This window comes from Rhinolophus hipposideros, assembly GCF_964194185.1.
Source record: "Rhinolophus hipposideros genome assembly, chromosome: 4".
Lineage (NCBI taxonomy): Eukaryota > Metazoa > Chordata > Mammalia > Chiroptera > Rhinolophidae > Rhinolophus > Rhinolophus hipposideros.
In genome coordinates this window covers 34,645,640-34,664,209 of record NC_138050.1, presented here as the reverse complement: position 1 = coordinate 34,664,209, position 18,570 = coordinate 34,645,640, and the positions used below count along the sequence as shown (strand labels likewise).

The 18,570-nt window shown below is 34.4% G+C and overlaps 1 protein-coding gene across 6 annotated transcripts in view; it reads left to right on the top strand.

Moving 5' to 3' along the window:
- Positions 1 to 18,570, top strand: part of VPS37A (VPS37A subunit of ESCRT-I) — a 33,799-nt gene that overhangs the window by 2,152 nt on the left and 13,077 nt on the right. For all 6 annotated transcript variants that reach the window (XM_081046564.1, XM_081046565.1, XM_081046563.1 and 3 more), the window contains exons 2-5: positions 7,107 to 7,181; positions 9,048 to 9,162; positions 9,763 to 9,860; positions 17,727 to 17,952. In XM_081046564.1, the coding sequence (XP_080902690.1) occupies positions 7,107 to 7,181; positions 9,048 to 9,162; positions 9,763 to 9,860; positions 17,727 to 17,952 (514 nt within the window). The remainder of the gene's footprint in view (positions 1 to 7,106; positions 7,182 to 9,047; positions 9,163 to 9,762; positions 9,861 to 17,726; positions 17,953 to 18,570) is intronic.

Below are 18,570 nucleotides of genomic sequence, written 5' to 3'. Positions count from 1 at the left end.
AAATTTTTGTTCTTTGAGGTTGAAGTTGAATTTTTGAAATAATTCAAGTCCCTTGCTGCTAAGGCTGGTAAATACGAGAAATGATCGATCTGGAATGTATTATGTATTTTTTTGACTTCCCAAATAAGATTAGATTCTAAAACAGGAATTGCTAATCTAAGGAGTTCTGGAATTGGTAAGAGGATCAGCTCTTGAGTCAAATGAAGAAAGGATCATTTGCAGAAAGGAACTGCTCTTGAGTCAAATACAGAAAAGATCATTTTTATTTCTTGAGCCAGAAATTTTGGACATATAATTGGACATATGACATCTACATATTTTGTAATGTTATAAACATCTAATTTTAAGTACTCTTTCTTCCTTTAAGTTCTTTTATGAAAATAGTTGAACATTTATTTTATTGAAATGTTACACATTTATAAACCAAACTTGGAATTCTGGAGATAATTAAGTAAGTAGGTCATACACCTCCAGTTTTCAGGGAATGGTACTATTCCAGAAAAAATGATATGCACCTATTTTGTTAAATCTGCCCTTTTAACTCATGACATACATTTTAAAGCTAGCTGGTAAAAATAATCTGTGCAGTATACAATTTATATTTAAAGATTTTTGTGTAGAAGGATACTGTGAGTGCTTATTCTGAAGGTGCACTCTGTAAAAGTTGAAAGAATGTTTTGAATGGTATTTTATTTTCATGACTATTACAAAAACTTTATAAATTATGAATATCAATATCCTGTTTATGCAGCCCACCTCCCTCAGTTATATCTATCCCTGCTCCAAATGTAAGGTCAGCAGCTCTTTTCTGCCAGTGAAAGTATCTGATTTGTTTTTTTTCCCCTGCCTTTAAGAACCATTTCCCACACCATTCTCTCTCTATTTTCCAAGTCTTATCTTTCAATTCCTTATAATGAAAAAAATTCCACTTTGGGAAAGAGCTTGTTTAATTCCCTTTCTCTACTAAACGTAAACTCCTTTTTTTTGTTACCTTGAAAAATTTGTCCTCGTCTCCCTCAGGACTCTTCTAAAGGTTAGCTAAATTTTATGTGTGTTTCCTCATCTAAGTCTTACTGGTGAGGCAGGGCAAATAGGAAACTGTCACATGACCAAAAAAAAAAAAAACATGTTTAACCAAAGCATGTTTGCTATAAAATGGAAATTGAAAGTTATATAGATTAGGCTCTAGTAATATATTCTGCTTTCTGAATAACAGTCATCACAATATTTAATTTACCACCTAAAACTCCTGACTTTCTGGGCAGGAGTAGAACTTAATTCTGTTTCTACTGCTTCCTAAAGAAGCTCACTCGAAGAGAAACTGTTGGCTTCCCATTCATATCCATCTCCTGACTTCTTGAAGAACACTTGTTTTTATCTGGGTTCTGGGCCTGCAAGACCACATACTTATTTAATGGAGGCCCCCTTTCAACCCCAGTAGGTAAATGATTGTTTATGCCAATGATGGTGGTTTCATGCCCTCTGTGTGTTACTTTGAAAGCAGTACTCTTAACCTTGGTCAGTGGGAGTTGAAGGAGAAGTCGAAGTCTGCTGGGGAGCTGCTCAAAATGTTTTCTCAATAATACAGATGTCTAAAAGATGTCTCTCTTATGTTTTGGATATTGTCATGTTGGGATATCTGGAACTGCTTAGATCAGGAAGGAATACAGGCTGACTATATTGACTGTGGTAGAGTAGAAAGATGGAATGCCTGTGATAATATTGTGATGCTGAATTAACCAATTTTGGGACCTTCCTGTCTCTGGGCTTCTTGCAGTGTAAGCTTAATAAACCATCACTTTTTTATTAGGTTGGTGCAAAAGTAATTGCGGTTTTTGCAATTAACCTTTTAAACTGCAATTACTTTTGCACCAACCAAATAGCTACTTTCAACCTGGAAATATTCCAGGTGATACTAATCCCAATGTTTAAAAATTCTTCAGAAGTGAAGCTGTTAAGTGTTTCCCTGCGTTGCCCCTGCAATCAAGAAATATCAAAAACTAATAGTCTTTGACAGTAACCATCCTAAGTGTCCTGGTTTCTTCTCTCAAATATCTAAAGTTAATTAGCTTATTTTTATTACTATTTTATTTCCTTAGTTCGAAAACCACAACCTGGAGCTATATTGTGAATGGTAATTATTATCTGTAATTAACTATGTAAATTCAAAGTTATACAAATAATAATCCTTTATTACCTTTGGCTTAGGGAGATTAGCTCTCTCAAGTAAAGGATTTCTGCATTCATTTTAATAATCAAGTACATGGTAATTCTGGTGCTAATTTTATTTTATATTCAATAAGAAAATCTAATTTGTGAGTTAAAGTTTATCAGAGTTGGTTTTTTTAATTTACTCTGGTATAACTAATAGCCTTAATGAAAGAAGCCCTGAACCAGAAGTCAGGCGATACTGACGTGTATCATTAACTGGCAGTGAACCTTGGATGTTCACATAACCTTAGGTCTGCTGCGATGGGAAGATTGACTACCTGAATTCTTAATGCACTGCCCAGCTGTGAATGTCGGTAGGTTCCTCAGGTTCCTTGATAAAAGACAAAATGAATTTGAGCAACATAAGTAGAGGTAAGCAAAATTATTGACATTGGGAAAAGCAGCCCGACTTAAGTGAATGAGAGTTTTGTAATTAAACTGTCATGGATTTCAATTCTGGCTCTAATAAATAGTACTGTAATAGCAATATGACCTCTTGGTAAGTTACTCAGCTTCTCTGAGCCTTCCAGTTCCCATCTGTAAAATCAGGAATTGTGATTCCTATTGTGCAGAATTGTTGATATTTAAGTAATACATGAAGATAAATAATTTATTAGAGTATCTGGCACATAGTAAGCATATTACAAAATACATTCCTTTTTCCACTGCGTAGAGTCTGTGTGCCTGGAGCCTTTGTCTTTTATCCTATGTGCTTCTAGCCCTAGCTTCCTGTTTGCAAATCCCACACAAGCCTGTTTACAACTCCTTTGTCTCTGGCAGGACTACTTCTAACTTTCCATTCAGAAAGCTAGTCCATTCGAAGAGTTAGTTTATTCACAAATGAAATGTGCCTATTTTGAAGGATTTTAGGGATGATACATATAAAGAAACTAGAATATTATCTGGCACACAGTAGGTACTCTGTAAATGACAATTATTTTATTTTGTATCTTAAAAATAATAGTGCCAATCTCCACAGTCTTTTATTTTGGGATTTTTCTTTTGTTGCCAGTCCCTGGATACCATTGTTCTTTCTGATTATGCAAACCTTTAGCCTTATAACTTCCTTGGAGAGTTATATTGTATAATACCTGGTCTTATTTTACTGTAATATAAGACCTGTTCTAAGACCGGGTCTGCTCCAAAAGACGCATTAGAGCTGACGGTCCAGCTAGGTCTTATTTTCAGGGAAACACAGTAGTAGCTTCCTTAGGCACTGCTACCTCGGAGGCTACCTCACTGTATTTGTTGTTCCGGGTGCAGATAGTACTGCTGTTTACTGGTTTGAACAGGCAGGGAAAAGAGGACAGTGCTTTAGCCTATGTGCTGTTACCATGTCTCCCCATTCATTACCCTGAGAAATGCTCTTACTCTGCCTTCCACACTAGGTTTGCATCTACTTGGGTCAAGGGCTTGGAGGGCCTTCAAACTGCTCCTATTTTGCATCGGTCTTACATTCTGGATTGTCATAGTTCCTTTATTTACTATCTTTTTCTTTCCTTTTTCCTTAAATCTAATGCCATCTTTTTTATCTTTCAGGGATTCCTCAAAATTTCTTGTCTACTTATGGTACTATTTGCCTTCTTGCACAGCTCTAGATTTGCTGTTTTAAAAGTCTATTCTGATATTTCCTGGAGGTTTAGATGTGAAAGGGAAGTTATCTATTCTACAATCTTTAGCTATATGTGAACATTTATTTGCAAGGTTCACCAAAAGCAGTCCTTGAGTTATCCAACACTGTGGGAAATGCATGATATCGGGATCTTGAATTGACCTTTTTTAGTTACTTGACTTTCTCTTCATGCCATGTACCCCTTCAAAGCAAAGACCATATTATATTCATCTCTATTTCCATTTCCTTGCAAGAAGCTAGTTATGTGGTAGAGCTATTCAGTTGAACCAAGTCCTATTTAATGAAATCCAAGCTTACACAACACACAAAGTAGGAGATAAATGATTGTTCTACAAAAGGAATCTTTTAACCTTAACTAGTGCCTCTTTTGCATTTCAAGGTCTATTTGTTTATAGTTTTAGGGACTATCAAAGAAATGAGGATTCCAGTTAATCCTACATTCTGGCTAACAAAGTTATCTGTTTCAGCTCTCTTTAGTTCCAAACAGATTCTGAGCCACGGACGTAAAAACCATAGTAATTCACTTCTCTCTGAGAGCCTAGAAAATAAAATTATTAATGGCAGGTCATTTAAATTTTCTTTGGTGGTGTGATTACAGTATTACTTTAAAATGTGTGTGTATGTATTTATATCCAAAGTAGTACTGCCTGTCAGCATAAAGATTTGGCTGTAAGAATGTTTTCAGAGCATGGTTTACAGTAGTAAAAATTGGAAACAGTCTAAATATTTAAAGTAGAAAATGGGTTGAACAATATACTAGAATACTATGCTGCCGTTAAAAAAGATCTTGTGAAATAACATTTTCTGATTTAGAAAGACAGTCACAATAAATTACTGAGTGGGAAAAAAGCAAGTTAAAAAATTGTATATGCAGTATAATTATATTTTTGTTTTAAATAAAACTGTGAACGTAGAAAGATTACAAGGTGTCAACAAATGTCCAAACCTGTAGAGAACTTTTGTAAGAGTTTATTTGAACCAAACTGATAACATATGCCAGGGAGCAAGATCTCAAATGCTCCAGAGAATATCAGTTTTGCAGTTTTCTTTTATGCATTTGAGATTAAGGAGGGAATGTGAGAAAGATTACATGAAATTGGGAGGAAGCAATGCGAGATAGGATTACATGGTAAAGGTTATATGCTCTCGAGGGGTCTGAAAGGGGGTATTTCAAAGGTGTGTTAACCTAGATACACAGAAGCAAGGGTCAGGGCTTGCTTAAGGCAAAGATAATGACTGGGGTGTGACTACCCACCATGGCCTGCTCAGTTATGAATTTATGATCAGGTCACCCTGAGAGTTTACTTTCCATGGAACCCCTTTTTTGATCCACCAGGTTATATACCAATATATTGGCAGTAGTTAATATGGGGGATATGAGATCCTGAGTTATTTTTGTATTCTTGAGCATAATCTCTATTTATCTGACAACTCCTTTAGGTAGATAGTTAATTTGTAACATCCCATTTCCCATGTGAGAGATAAGGCTTAGACTGGTTAAGTAACTTGCCCATGATCACACAGAAATGGTAGAGCCCAGGAAGCCTAGCTTAAGTATCCTAGTATTCTCTTAATCACTAAGATGATCCACGTGGCTTTGAACTGGAAGATGCTTTTTTGACTAGTATTCCCTTGAAGCAATGACACGTTGGGGTCCTAAGATAACATAGAGGAATGAGAAATGTAAACACTTTGGTGGCGTGGTGTTCAAACAACTGAGGAGGCTGTCAGTGCCCTAGTTCAAACTTGATCCCCAAAGAGAAGCTGTCATAAAAATTGTGTAAATACTAATATCAAATATCTTATTGAGTCTTTTAGCTGTTTCTTTTCCTCATTCATAACCCCTTTCCGTGGATGTCAGAGGAGAAAGCTTATCAACATGTGTGATTTTTCCATAACTCTATCTCAGGACTTTTGAACCTTTCAAGATACCCAAAATTTACATATTCTAGAGGCTAGGTTTTTATCAGAAGGCCAAAAAAATTTAATAGTCCAAAAAAGGAGGAAAATAAGAGGGTTGCTAAAGCTATTCCTTGAAGCAACCCCCCCCAAAATACAAAAAGTAAATTATTATGTAAACGCTAGATCTGTCAAAGGTATTCATGCTTGAAAAAGTTTATGTCCATTGGAATGTTGAGCTTCCTTTTAACCATAACTCATTTATACTATTTAAAATTTTCCCTTTGGAAACATTATAATGTTAGTTAGGATTCCAAGTGAGCCCCCCTCAGATTTGGTTGGTAAATTACAGTTGTAATAATATATGCCTGCAGTTAACAATAAAATAAAATTCTGAGTGTAGAATGTTCAAGTATAAGAGACTTGGCAATTATATCCAGCTGCTAGTAACAAATTCTCCCAAAATAGTATTAAACAAGATAAAATTTTGTTTTTCTCTACATAAAAAGAAATTCAGTTTAACAATTGCATGGTCATCAAGAACCCAAGCTACTTCCTTTTTTCTGCTTAGCTCTCCCTAGTGCTTGCTTTCGTTTCTCGTTTCTCGGTGTCATTCATGGTCCCGTAAAGCTGTAAAGCTGTTAGGAGTCCAGTTATCAGGTCCAGATAAGAAGGACAAATGGACTCATACCAGGTTTTTTGTTCCTCTTTATATGCCCTTCTGGAAATTCCACCTCACAACTTCCCTATATCATATTGGCTGGAACTTAAGTCCATGGCAACAACTAGCTGCAAGAAAGACTAGAACATTGAAACTCAGAATAAAACCAGGCTTCTCTTACGTAGGAAGAAAAGTATTTGTTTTTGGAAATACTCTCCATCATAAGACTGTAGGAGACATCTCTTCCAGACTTTTAAATTTAAGTTGTTAAGACCCAGACTGCCCCAACGGTCTACAATAGCTGGTTAGTGGCAGAATGATAGTCAAATCAGGTGTCTTGCTGACCTGTGTTAACTAGTGGGCTCACAATTGCTTCTACTGATGATGAGTTAGATCAAGTGATAGAAAGTCAATCGCGCATTAGTATAAGTTATTCTTTGCTTCTTTACCTCAGCATCTGCTACACACACACACACACACACACACACACACACACACGGATATCTCAGGATATTGTTGTGCCTTATTTGATAAACCTCTCTATGATCATTTTCCCCTGAAGTTAAAAATTATATTGGCTATCTAGATTCTGTGATTAAAGGTAGTTTTAGTGGGCTCTAAAAACATTTAATTTTTTTTTTTAAACATTAACTGGTTTTATAATTTTGGGTAAATTTTTTTTTCTCAAATTTTCTCCTACAGTATAGCTGAAATACAGAAAGATGTGGAATACAGGTTGCCATTCACCGTAAACAACTTGACAATTAACATCAATATGTGAGTAGAATTGTATCCTATTTTTTCATGTAATAGGCCTTAAAAATACTATATTTTTCTTAGTTATTATCAGAAGTAAACTGTTTAAAGTGAACTTATTTGAGTAGTCCCTATATAATTTATCAGTTACACAATTTTGTGAAATAAAAATTTTGTAAAGCCATGATTGTAATGTGTATTGTGTAAGAAAGAAACTGTAGAAGAAAATACAATAAAAAGATGTAATAATCATTGGTACTGTAATCAATTTTACTGATTTGCACTAAAGTCTTAGCTGGAGGTAGGCTGAAAGAGTAAGAATGATAATGACAAAGGGATCATGTATGGAAAACCATTAGAGATACATATTCACCTTTACATCAGAAAGAAGTTAAAGTAGTCTATTTTTTGGAAGCAGACATACTACATCAACCAGAAAGTTCAAGGCTGAGTTTCATCTGATTGTTTCTAAAGAAAAAAAATACAGTCATGAGGTTATTAATTTATAAAGAGGAAACGAAACGTTGGACAAAGTGATTGCTCAAGTACCATTCAACCTTATGTGCAATTATTAGTCTTTAATATGAAAGAATTAAGTTATTACCTCAGATTGCATTAGGTGGCTGGCGGCTGCGAGAGCTAGCGTTTGGACCAGGTCAAATGGTACCTGACCTGAAGACAGGAACGAACCACAGCTTATTCATATCCTCACCGCCTAGCAGAGTGACTGCGCATGGAAGGCGTTACTCTATCTTAGTTGAATGAGTGAATTGAAGCATGAGTACATAACAGTGCCAAGCATTATGCTATGTTATCTTGGTACGTATATAGGAACTTTTGAATCCTCATACTAGCCTTGCAAATTGGGGCAAATTATAGACATGTGAAGAGCATAGTCAGGATACAAACTCAGATTGGTGGGGCTCTGAAGGCCATTCATTGCCTTTTTTGCCAAACTAGTTTAACATTTTCAACTATATAAATGAAGTAGTTTTCTCTCTCTTCAAATGCCCTAGGTAGAGAAAAGTAGGAGAAACCAACAAGGACCCCATTTTCTTCTTGACTTTGCTGCCAACAAATAGTTCTCTGAGCCAGTGGAAACAGAGAGGCAATTAAAAGGGACATATTCTTCTGAGTATTAAAGGAGATTTGGAAAACATTTCCATAGCCAATAAAATCCCGTTTTTTTTAATTTGTAATAGTTCAAAAAAGGTTAAGATTTTCACTGTGTGTGTGTGTGTGTGTGTGTGTGTCTGTGTGTTGAGAATTTACTGTTCTTTATTTGAAACCTTGTGATTGACCTCAAAGTTGGGAGAGATGTGTTAATTGGGACATTTAGAAAAGAGCCATATAGAACTAAGCATTATGATAGCTACAGTCTTTCAATTCTAATACTTTCCATTTTATCTACTTACTCTTCCAAATTCAATTGATAGTGAAATAATTCCTGGCAGCATTTTAAAAGTAGGAAACCACAAGAAAATTATGTGGCCAGACCTGTGGTCTAATAAGTAGCCAGACTGAGTTAATATGGTTCACCTGCTACAAATGCCTGATCTAATTTTTAGTTGAGATTTTGTATAGCTTGATATACTGTGTTTGAAAACAGTTAGTTAGCATGGTGTGAAGAATATTCTGTAATTTACGGTATCCATAGCCCATGTTAAAAGGTTTTACTGTATGGGAATTTCTTTATAATCTTGTTGCCACAGTGCATCTTTTTTATATTTTCAATCAACTCAGCAACCATAATAGAGCACTTATTAACTGAATAATTAATCCAAATGTTAGTATGAAAATTTAATTTGCTTGTAACTTTCTTTTAGGATTATGACAAAAAATGTAACATTTGTTGACTTTGTTTTTCATCTGTTCTGCCTTTACCAGATTGCTCCCTCCACAATTTCCTCAGGAAAAACCAGTGATCAGTGTTTATCCACCAATACGACACCATTTAATGGATAAACAAGGAGTGTATGTTACCTCTCCATTAGTAAACAATGTATGTTTATGGTATATTTATTTCAGAGTAATATAACTTTTAAATATTTTAGAAATCTAAAATGCTTTTAAAAATCTCATTTTGGAATCAGTAATTTTCAAAAAAAATCTCACTGTATACAATAGATAGTACAGATTTAAAGGTTGTTTTTCAGTGGTGAGGACCTATTGATGTTAGAACTTTGGTTCACAGTAATTCTTCCACAGTTGTTAGGAGAGATAAAATTCAAATATGCCTCAAAAAGTTACCTGGATATGTTTATGATTGATTAACATGAAGGACTATAACTTAATGTATTCTCAGTATTTACCATCAAACCTTCAAATTATTATAAATAGTGAAGTGTAGAAATATTTCAGCTCCATTATTGATTAAACATTTTTTACCTGATTTATGGTGTTGATTCTATTAGAAAATTTTGTAAGTTTTACTCAGATTGCTAGCTAATTGTTCATTTGACACAATACCTTTTGCATTTCATTTAATTTTGACTTGCAAAGTGGATTTCATGTTACGATTTAGAGTGAAGTTATCCTAATGAGACTTTATAATCTTTTTCTGAAAGTGATTTTGATCATCCTATATTACTGTTATTTTCAGTTTACAATGCACTCAGATCTAGGAAAAATTATTCAGAGTCTATTGGATGAATTTTGGAAGAATCCTCCAGTTTTAGCTCCTACTTCAGCATTTTCATAGTAAGTATAACAAAAATGTTTGTGGATATTTATTTTCAATTATTTTAATCAAAGGAATTAAAATATAGTTTAAAAATTCAAATGATGTTAAAAGGCCCTGTTCTGCTTTCCACAGCCTAACCTTCACAAAAATACATTTATACTTCAGAGGCAACTGTTTTCTTCTTTTAGCTGCTTCTCTAATATTTATCTTCATCTTTCTACATAATATATACAGACTGCTATCTCTCGATCCTTTCATTTTTAGATGTTATCTATTGACCTCCTATTATGATTGATGAGGGTTTTAGTTATCTTTCACAAACCTTCCTTTCCCCTCATCTTCTCAGTGAAATTATATCATGATTTTTACTTAAATTCATGTTTGGTGTTTTCATTCCTTTGATCCAAAAAATTCCCTGTTGCTGAGCCAAGCAAGTACTTTATCATGATTACATCACAGTATGGTACAACTTTAGGCTTTTTTCTGGAGTTAATCATTACTTCCATTTCCCATTGGTTTTGTTTTCTTAGATCTTTTTTAGTTTCCTAACGATTTCTTGGAGGGCCTTCAGTCTTTCACACCCTTCTGAGGGTACATCTAGCTTTCCACCTGTGGTGAGTCCCAAAGTCACTCTCATCTTTTAGATTTTATTTATTTATTATTTATGTTTTATCAAAGCAGCATTCCACTTCCAGGTGCTAAAATCTGTTCTGGTTATTAACGCTTCATAGCAAGTTACCCATAAAATTATGGCTTAAAACAAATGAACACATGTATTTTGCTCCCTAATCTTTAATTCAGGAAGGGGTCTGCTCTGCTTACCATCCTGGACTCTCATAATAGCCCTTACCTGGGATGTCAGCTAGAATACCTAGATGTGGCCTCTTTGTGTGGCCTGGGTTTCCTCACAACATAATGGCTGGATTCCTACGGTGAACATCTTGACAGAGAGCTATGAGAAAGTCGTAATGACTTAGCTACTGAAGGCATTCCCTTCTGCTATATTTGATTTGTTGAGGCAATTGCAAAGTCTTGATTGATTCAAGGGGAAGAAAATAGGCTTTTCCTCTTGATAGTGGAGTGGCAAGATTCTAGAAGAGCATATAGGACCAGAAATATTGCTGTGGATATTTTTGAAAAATAGAAAATGCCACAACATGTTTTTGAGACATTTTTTAAAAATCTGCAAAATATACCTTCACACTTAATAATTGGTACAGTTCAGATTCTAAGTTGGAGTGGTTTTCCCCTCAGAATTTTGATGGCTTTCCTCTATTTTCTATGTATAGGCTGTTGTTGCCAAAATGTCCAGTGCTATTTTAATTTCTGATCCTTTGTAACTTTTTTTATCTTTGATATTCTCAAACGTCATGATGATGCCACTTCTTGTTGCTCTTTTTATTTCCTCTTTCCAGAATATTTCTTGGCTTTTTTGCCCACTCCTACTTAATTTCCAAGAATTTTTTTCTTTTTTAGAAGTCAAGTGGCATCTTTGGCAATGCCTGGATATCTGCTTAGCTAGATTGTCTGGTTTATTAGGAACATCAGCCCCAGTCCTCATGTTTGTCTCCTGTGTCTATGTCCTGGAGTCATGAGCCTCACTGATATTCTTTCTAAAAACTGTATTTCTTATCTTCTGTCAGGATAGGATTAGATGTACGTTCACCTTATTTGTAAATATAAACCAATAAATTTACTTGTTCCCATTTCAAATAAGTTCTGTGATACAGTGCACATTATTAAAAAGCAAGTTGAATGCATCTCTTAGATTATTTTATAGGTTGTACCTGCTACTGAAGTCAAAATAAAGCAAATTGGTTCAGAATTATTAAAACTTTAAGGATAGTACAAATATTCTCTCATGTTCATCATATTGTTGCTAAATAATTTGTTGTATCTACCTATATACCACTAATATACCTTTAGTTAAAAGTAAAGTTTTAAGATAAAGATGAAAGATACTTTGAAATAAACAAGCTTATTAGAAAACTTTTTTTAATTTAATTTTTTCAATCAATCATTTATTCACTTGGCTTAAAATTCAAGAAGTAAAAGGGAAAAGTCTCCCTGCCACTTCTTTTCCCCTTGCAACTTAGTTTTTCTTCTTACTGGTATCCAGAATTGTTCATTTGGGTGCATATGTATAGAATTCATACAAACGTATAGAATTAAAAATATAGTATGGAGGTTCCTCAAAAATTAAAAATAGAACTACCATATTCAGCAATACCACTTCTGGGTATTTATCCAAAGAAAATAAAAACGCTAACTTGAAAAGATACATGCACCCTTATGTTCAGTGCAGCATTATTTATAAGATAAGTAAACAACCTAAGTGTACATCAGTGCATCAATATATAAAGAAAATGTGCTGTGTATATACAATGGAATATTAATCAGCCGTAAAACAAGAAGAAAATCTTGCCATTTGTGACAACAAGGGTGATGGACCTTGAGGTCATTATGTTAAGTGGAATAAGTCAGACAGAAAGACAAATACTATGTGACTCACTTATATGTAGAATTAAAAAAACAAAAAACAAACCATGCTCATAGATACAGAGAGATTGGTGGTTGTCAGAGGCAGGGGTTGGGGGATAGGCGAAATGGGTAAATGGGGTCAAAGGGTGCAAACTTACAGTTAAAAATAAGTAAGTCATGGGACGTAATGGTGGCTATAGTTACTAGTGTACTGCATATTTGAAAGTTGCTGAGAAACTAGATCTTAAACATTCTCATCACAAGAAAAAACACTGGTATTTATGGTTACAGATATTAACGACTTATTGTGATTATTTCTCAATATATAACAAATATCAAATATTACCTTTTCTACCTGAAACTAATATGTTGTATGTCAATTATACATCAAAAAAAAAGAGAAAATATTATCTTATACTGAACACTTTTTCTCATAGATAAATTCCAAGTGAAAACCAGACTAAAATAATTAGGATAATTCAGGCTTTAACACAGATAAGAATTATCTAAATACCAATCTTTGAATTAATACAAGTTGAATTAAAGCAAGTTTATATGGGGCAGTCACTCTTGTATAAAGGACAAAAAGACTTATGTTTGTTTTAAATAAATACTAAATGCTAAATATTCCACTTTGTAATCATCATTAAATAAGAAATATATTTGATCTTGGACCAGATTCCTGGCACAAAGCTGCTAAGATTCCTCGTAAGTGATAGGAACCTTATTTGTTATTCATAACACCGGAGTTGATGCTAATGAGGTGACTTAGGCTGGGTCCCATGTAGTCTCAGGATGGGGTTGGTCATCAGAAAGACCAAGTGACAGAGGGTTGGAACTTTCAGCACCACCCACTGACCTCAGGGAAGAGAGGGAATGCAGATTAAGCTCTACGAAAACTCTTGAACATGGAGCTTTGACAAGCTTACCTGTTGGTGAACACATCCACATGGTAGGATGGAGGGTGGAGCACCCCAGTCCACAGAGAAAGAAGTTCCAGCACAGGACCCTCCCAGACCTTGCCCTATGTACCTGTTCATCTGACTGTTCCTCTGTGTCCTTTATAATAACCTGATAAGCATAAGCAAATGTTTCTCTGAGTTTTGTGAGCCACTCTAGAAAAATATATAATTGAACCTGAGGCGACGCTGTGGGAACCTCTGACTTATAGCCAGTTGGTCAGAAGCATAGATTATTTTTTCTATTGAGTCGTACAAGTTGTTTATATATTTTGGATATTAATCCCTTGTCAGATATATGATTTGCAGATGTTTTCTCCCATCCAGTAGGTTACCTTTTCATTTGTTCGTTTTCTTTGCTCTGCAGAAGCTTTTTAGTTTGATGAAGTTCCACTTGTTAATTTTTGCTTTTGTTGCCTTTGCTTTTGCTGTCAGATCAAAAAAATCATTGCCAAGACAAGTGTCAAGGAGATTACTGCCTGTTTTCTTCTCAGAGTTTTACAGTTTCAGGTCTTATTATGTTCAAGTCTTTAATCTATTTTGAGTTAAGTTATATGTCTGGTGTAAGATAGTGTTCCAGCTTTCATTCCTTATTTCCTTTTCAGGTAATTTGTTGTTGTATAGAAACGACAGATTTCTGTATATTCTGTATCCTTCAACATCACTGAATTTGTTGATTAGATATAACTGCTTTTGGTGGAGTCTTTGGTATTTTCTCTCTCTATATGTAATCTTGTCATCTACAAATAGAGACAGTTTTACTTCTCCCTTTCCAATTCTCATGCCTTTTATTTCATTTTCATACCTGATTCCTCTGGCAAGGACTTGCATGTTGAATTGGAGTGAGCACCCTTGTCTTGTTCCTGATCTTAGGAAAAGCTTTCCATCTTTTATCATTAAGATAGTAGTTGTGGGCTTATCATATACAGCCTTTATTATGTTGAGGTATATTCCTTCTATACCTAATTTGTTAAGAGTTTTTTTATCATGAATGGATGTTGAATTTTGTCAAGTGCTTTTCTGTGTTTATTGAGATGATTATACGATTGTTTTTTCTTTCATTCTGTTAATCTGATATATCACGTTGATTGATGTTCATATGTTGAAACATACTTCCATCCCAAGGATAAATCCCACTTGATCATGGTGAATAGTCCTTTTAATGTGCTGCTGAATTTGGTTTGCTTGCACTTTGTTGAGAATTTTTGCATCTGTGTTTATCAGGGATATTGGTCTGTAGTTATCTGGTAGTGTACTTTTCTGGTTTTGGTGATGCTGGCCGCATATAATGAGTTTGGACGTTTTCCCTCCTCTTCGAGTTTTCAGAAGGGTTTGATAAGGATTGGCATTAATTCTTCTTTAGATATTTGGTAAAATTCACTAGTGAAGCCATATGGTCCTGGACATAACTTCATTGAGAGATTTTTGATTACTGATTCAATCTCCTTACTTGTAATTGGTCTATTTAGGTTTTCTATTTCTTCCTGATTTAGTCTTGGTAGTTTGTATGTTTCTAAGAATTTTTCCATTTCTTCTAGGTGGCCTCAGTGTGTTGACATAGAATTGTTTATTTGTAGCCTCTTATGATTCTCTGTATTTCTGTGGTATCATTTGTAAGGTCTTCTTTTTCATTAATAATTTTGTTGATTTGGGTTCTCTCTTGTTTTCTTGGTGAGTCTACCAAGAGGTTTGTCAGTTTTGTTTATGTTTTCAAAGAACCCACTCTTAGTTTCATTGATCTTTTCTATTGTCTTTTTATTCCTATTTCATTTTTTTCCCCTCTGATCTTTTTATTTCCTTCCTTTTACTAACTTTGGACTTTGTTTTTTTCTAGTTTCTTAAGGTATAATGTTAGGTTGTTTATTTGAAATTTTTCTTGTTCGATGTAGGTATTTATCACTATGAACTTCCCTCTCAGGACTGCTCTTGCTGCATTCCATAGGTTTGTTATGTTCTATTTTTATTTTCATTTGTCTCAAGGTATTTTTTTGATTTCCCTTTTGATTTTTTTTTTATTGACCTATTTGTTGTTCAGTAGTATGTTGTTTAATCTCCACATAGTTGTGAAATTTCCAATTTTTCTTCTTGTCATTGATTTCTAGATTCATACCATTTTGGTTAGAAGAGATGCTTGGTATGATTTCAGTCTTAAATTTATTAAGACTTGTTTTGTGGTCTAACTTATGATCTCCTGGAGACCATTCCATGAATACAATTTTAGCACTTGGGAAGAATGTGTATTCTGTCACTTTTGGATGAAATGCTCTTTATATATCTGTTAATACTATCTAGTATAACATGTCATTTAAGGTCCATGTTTCCCTATTGATTTTCTTTCTGGATGATCTATTCATTGACATAAGTGGGGTATTAAAGCCCCTTATTCTTACTGTATTGCTAATTATTTCTTCCTTTGAGTCTATTAATATTTCCTTGCTATATTTAGATGCTCCGATGTTGGGTGCACAAATATATGCAAGGACATACAAATATATGTCCTTGTTGGATTGACCCCTTTATCATTATGTAATGGCCTTTTTTATCTCTTACTACAGTCTTTGTTATAAAGTTTATTTTGTCTGATAAAAGTATAGCTATATTTTCTTTGATTTCATTTGCATGGAATATCTTTTCCTGTCTCTTCACTTGCGTTCTACGTATGTCCTTCCATCTGAAGTGAATCTCATGTAGGCAGTATGTGGATAGATGGTTCTTATTTTTTTATCCATTCAACCACTCTGTATCTTTTGATTGTAAAATTTAGTCCATTTGCATTTAAAGTAATTATTGATTTGTATGTACATATTGCCATTTTGTTAATTGTTACCTGGCTGTTTTGTGGTTCCTCTCTGTTTCCTTTTTTTCTCTTCCTGTGTGGTTTGATGTTTTTTAGTGGTATACTAGAGTCCTTTGTCTTTTGTGTTATCTACAGTATCATTTTTGCTCTGAATTACAATGAGGCTTACATATAACAACATACATTTGCAAGTTTATTTTATGCTGATATTAACTTAAGTTTGAATGCATTCTAAAGCTCTATATGTTAACTCTATCCTTTCTCCCCCCCATGTGTTATGTTTTTGATGTCATATTTTATATGTTTTTATCTTGTGTATCCTTTAACTAGTTATTGTAGGTATAGTTGTTTCTACTACTTTTGTCTTTTAACCTTCATTCTAGCTTTATAAGTGATAACCGTGAACTTTACTATATATTTACCTTTACCAGTGAGATTTATGCTTGCATATATTTTTTCTGTGACTAATTAATGCCCTTTTCAGCTTAAGGTTTCTTTAACCATTTCTTGTAATGTCATTTTAGTGGTGATGAACTCTTTTCGGTTTTTGCTTATCTGGAAAGCTCTTTATCTCTCCATAAGTTTGCCTGGTAGAGTATTCTTGGAAGTTTTTTTGTTTGTTTGTTTGTTTTTTTCCTTTTAATACTTTAAATATGTCCTGCAACCCCCTTCTGGCCTGCCTGCAAAGTTTCTGCTGAAAAATCTCTTGGTAGTCTTATGGGGGTTCTCTTATACAAAACAAGTTGTTTTTGTCTTGCTGCTTTTCAGATCCTTCACTTTTCTTTTGCTTTTGAATTTTTTAATGTGTCTTGCTGTGGATCTCTTTGGGTTCATCTTATTTGTAACTTTCTGGGCTTTCTGGATTTTCCTGTCTGTTTCCTTCCTCAGGTAAGGGAAGTTTTCAGCTATTATCTTTTCAAATAAGTTTTTGCCTCTTTCTATCTCTGTTCTCCTTTTAGGACTTCTATAATTTTGCTTCTGTTATTGGGTTACTTCAACTACCCAATCTTAGAGTTCACTGATCCTTCCTTCTGCTTCGCCTAGTTAGCTTTTGAACCCCTTTAATTTATTTTCCAGTTAAATTACCATATTCTTCAGTTGTGCGACTTCTGTTTGGTACTTTCTTACATTTTCTATTTCTTTGTTAAAGTTTTCCTCCATTCCTGTGTTCTCCATTCTTCTGAATTCAGTGAGTAACTTCATAGCCATGACTTTGAACTATTTATCAGGTGAATTACTTATCCAAATATAGTGAAAGCTACTGAGCAACTATCACATAACCACATTTTCTATATTAAATGTTATTCTCCATTCCCTCAATGAAGGTACTGATTGATGCCAGTGGAATGCTCAAAACATAAATATGGCCTCTGTTCACTTCTACTGACAAGTTGAATTGTATGTTTTCTAAAACATTTTTTTTTTCATGAAAACCAAAATTTTCTTTTTGAGGGTTCATCAAAATTTTCATTTTTGGGGATTTCATCAATTTATGTAATATTTAATTCAGTTACATAATTATAAAGTGACACCTGCCATAAATAGATTACATTTATAACATACGACCATTGTTATTTAGAACAATTTAGGAATAACTTTACAAATTTACCCCTAAATGCTAATCTAATATTTCTCTCTTTGTTTAGCCTATACAGTACCCCAGGTGGGATTCCTCCTTATGCTTCTCAGGGTTTTCCATTTCTTCCTCCGTATCCCTCCCAAGAAGCTAACAGGACTATCAGCTCTTTATCTGTTGCGGACACTGTTTCTTCTACAACGACAAATTATACAACAACCAAACCCGCTGCTCCTTCATTTGGCATCATTTCAAATTTGCCATTACCTGTTCCCACAACAGACACTTCAGCACCGGTTGGTATCTTCAGTTATCTCTATTTTGTACCCTTGAAGCATTCATTCATTTAACAAACACTTATATGTCTCCTTGTGGCAGCCACTGAGTTAGGCACAAAAGATAAAAAGATTAAATCACATCTTCAACTTAAGTAACAAACTCAGAGAGGTGACCACCATATAACCAAATAATTGTAAATAAGGAACTTCAATAGAATAAAAGAAATAGTTTGGAGTTATGGTGAAGACACAGCTGAGGGAATGGTCAATGCTGCCAGGGACCAAGGCAGAACTAGAAGGGGATGCCTTTGTAAAAAATGTGATCCTGTTTTTTTCACCACTTTATCCTTAGTGCTTCAAACCATGCCGGATACATATGTGTATTAGGTGCTCAGCTAAAATGAGGCAGAAGAATGAATGAGTGGATTTATGCTTGAGGTCAGATTTTGATAGATGCTAAGGAATTTGCCAGGATAAAGCATTCTGTGGAAGAGGCACCAGCATTGACAAAAGGGTGGAGACATAAACGGGATGGCATATTTGTGAAACTGCCTATAAAAGATCTGTCTGGTTGTCATAGGATTTAGGCACAAGCACAAGAAGTGCTTATGCAGGAGAAAGATTGTGGAGGGTCTA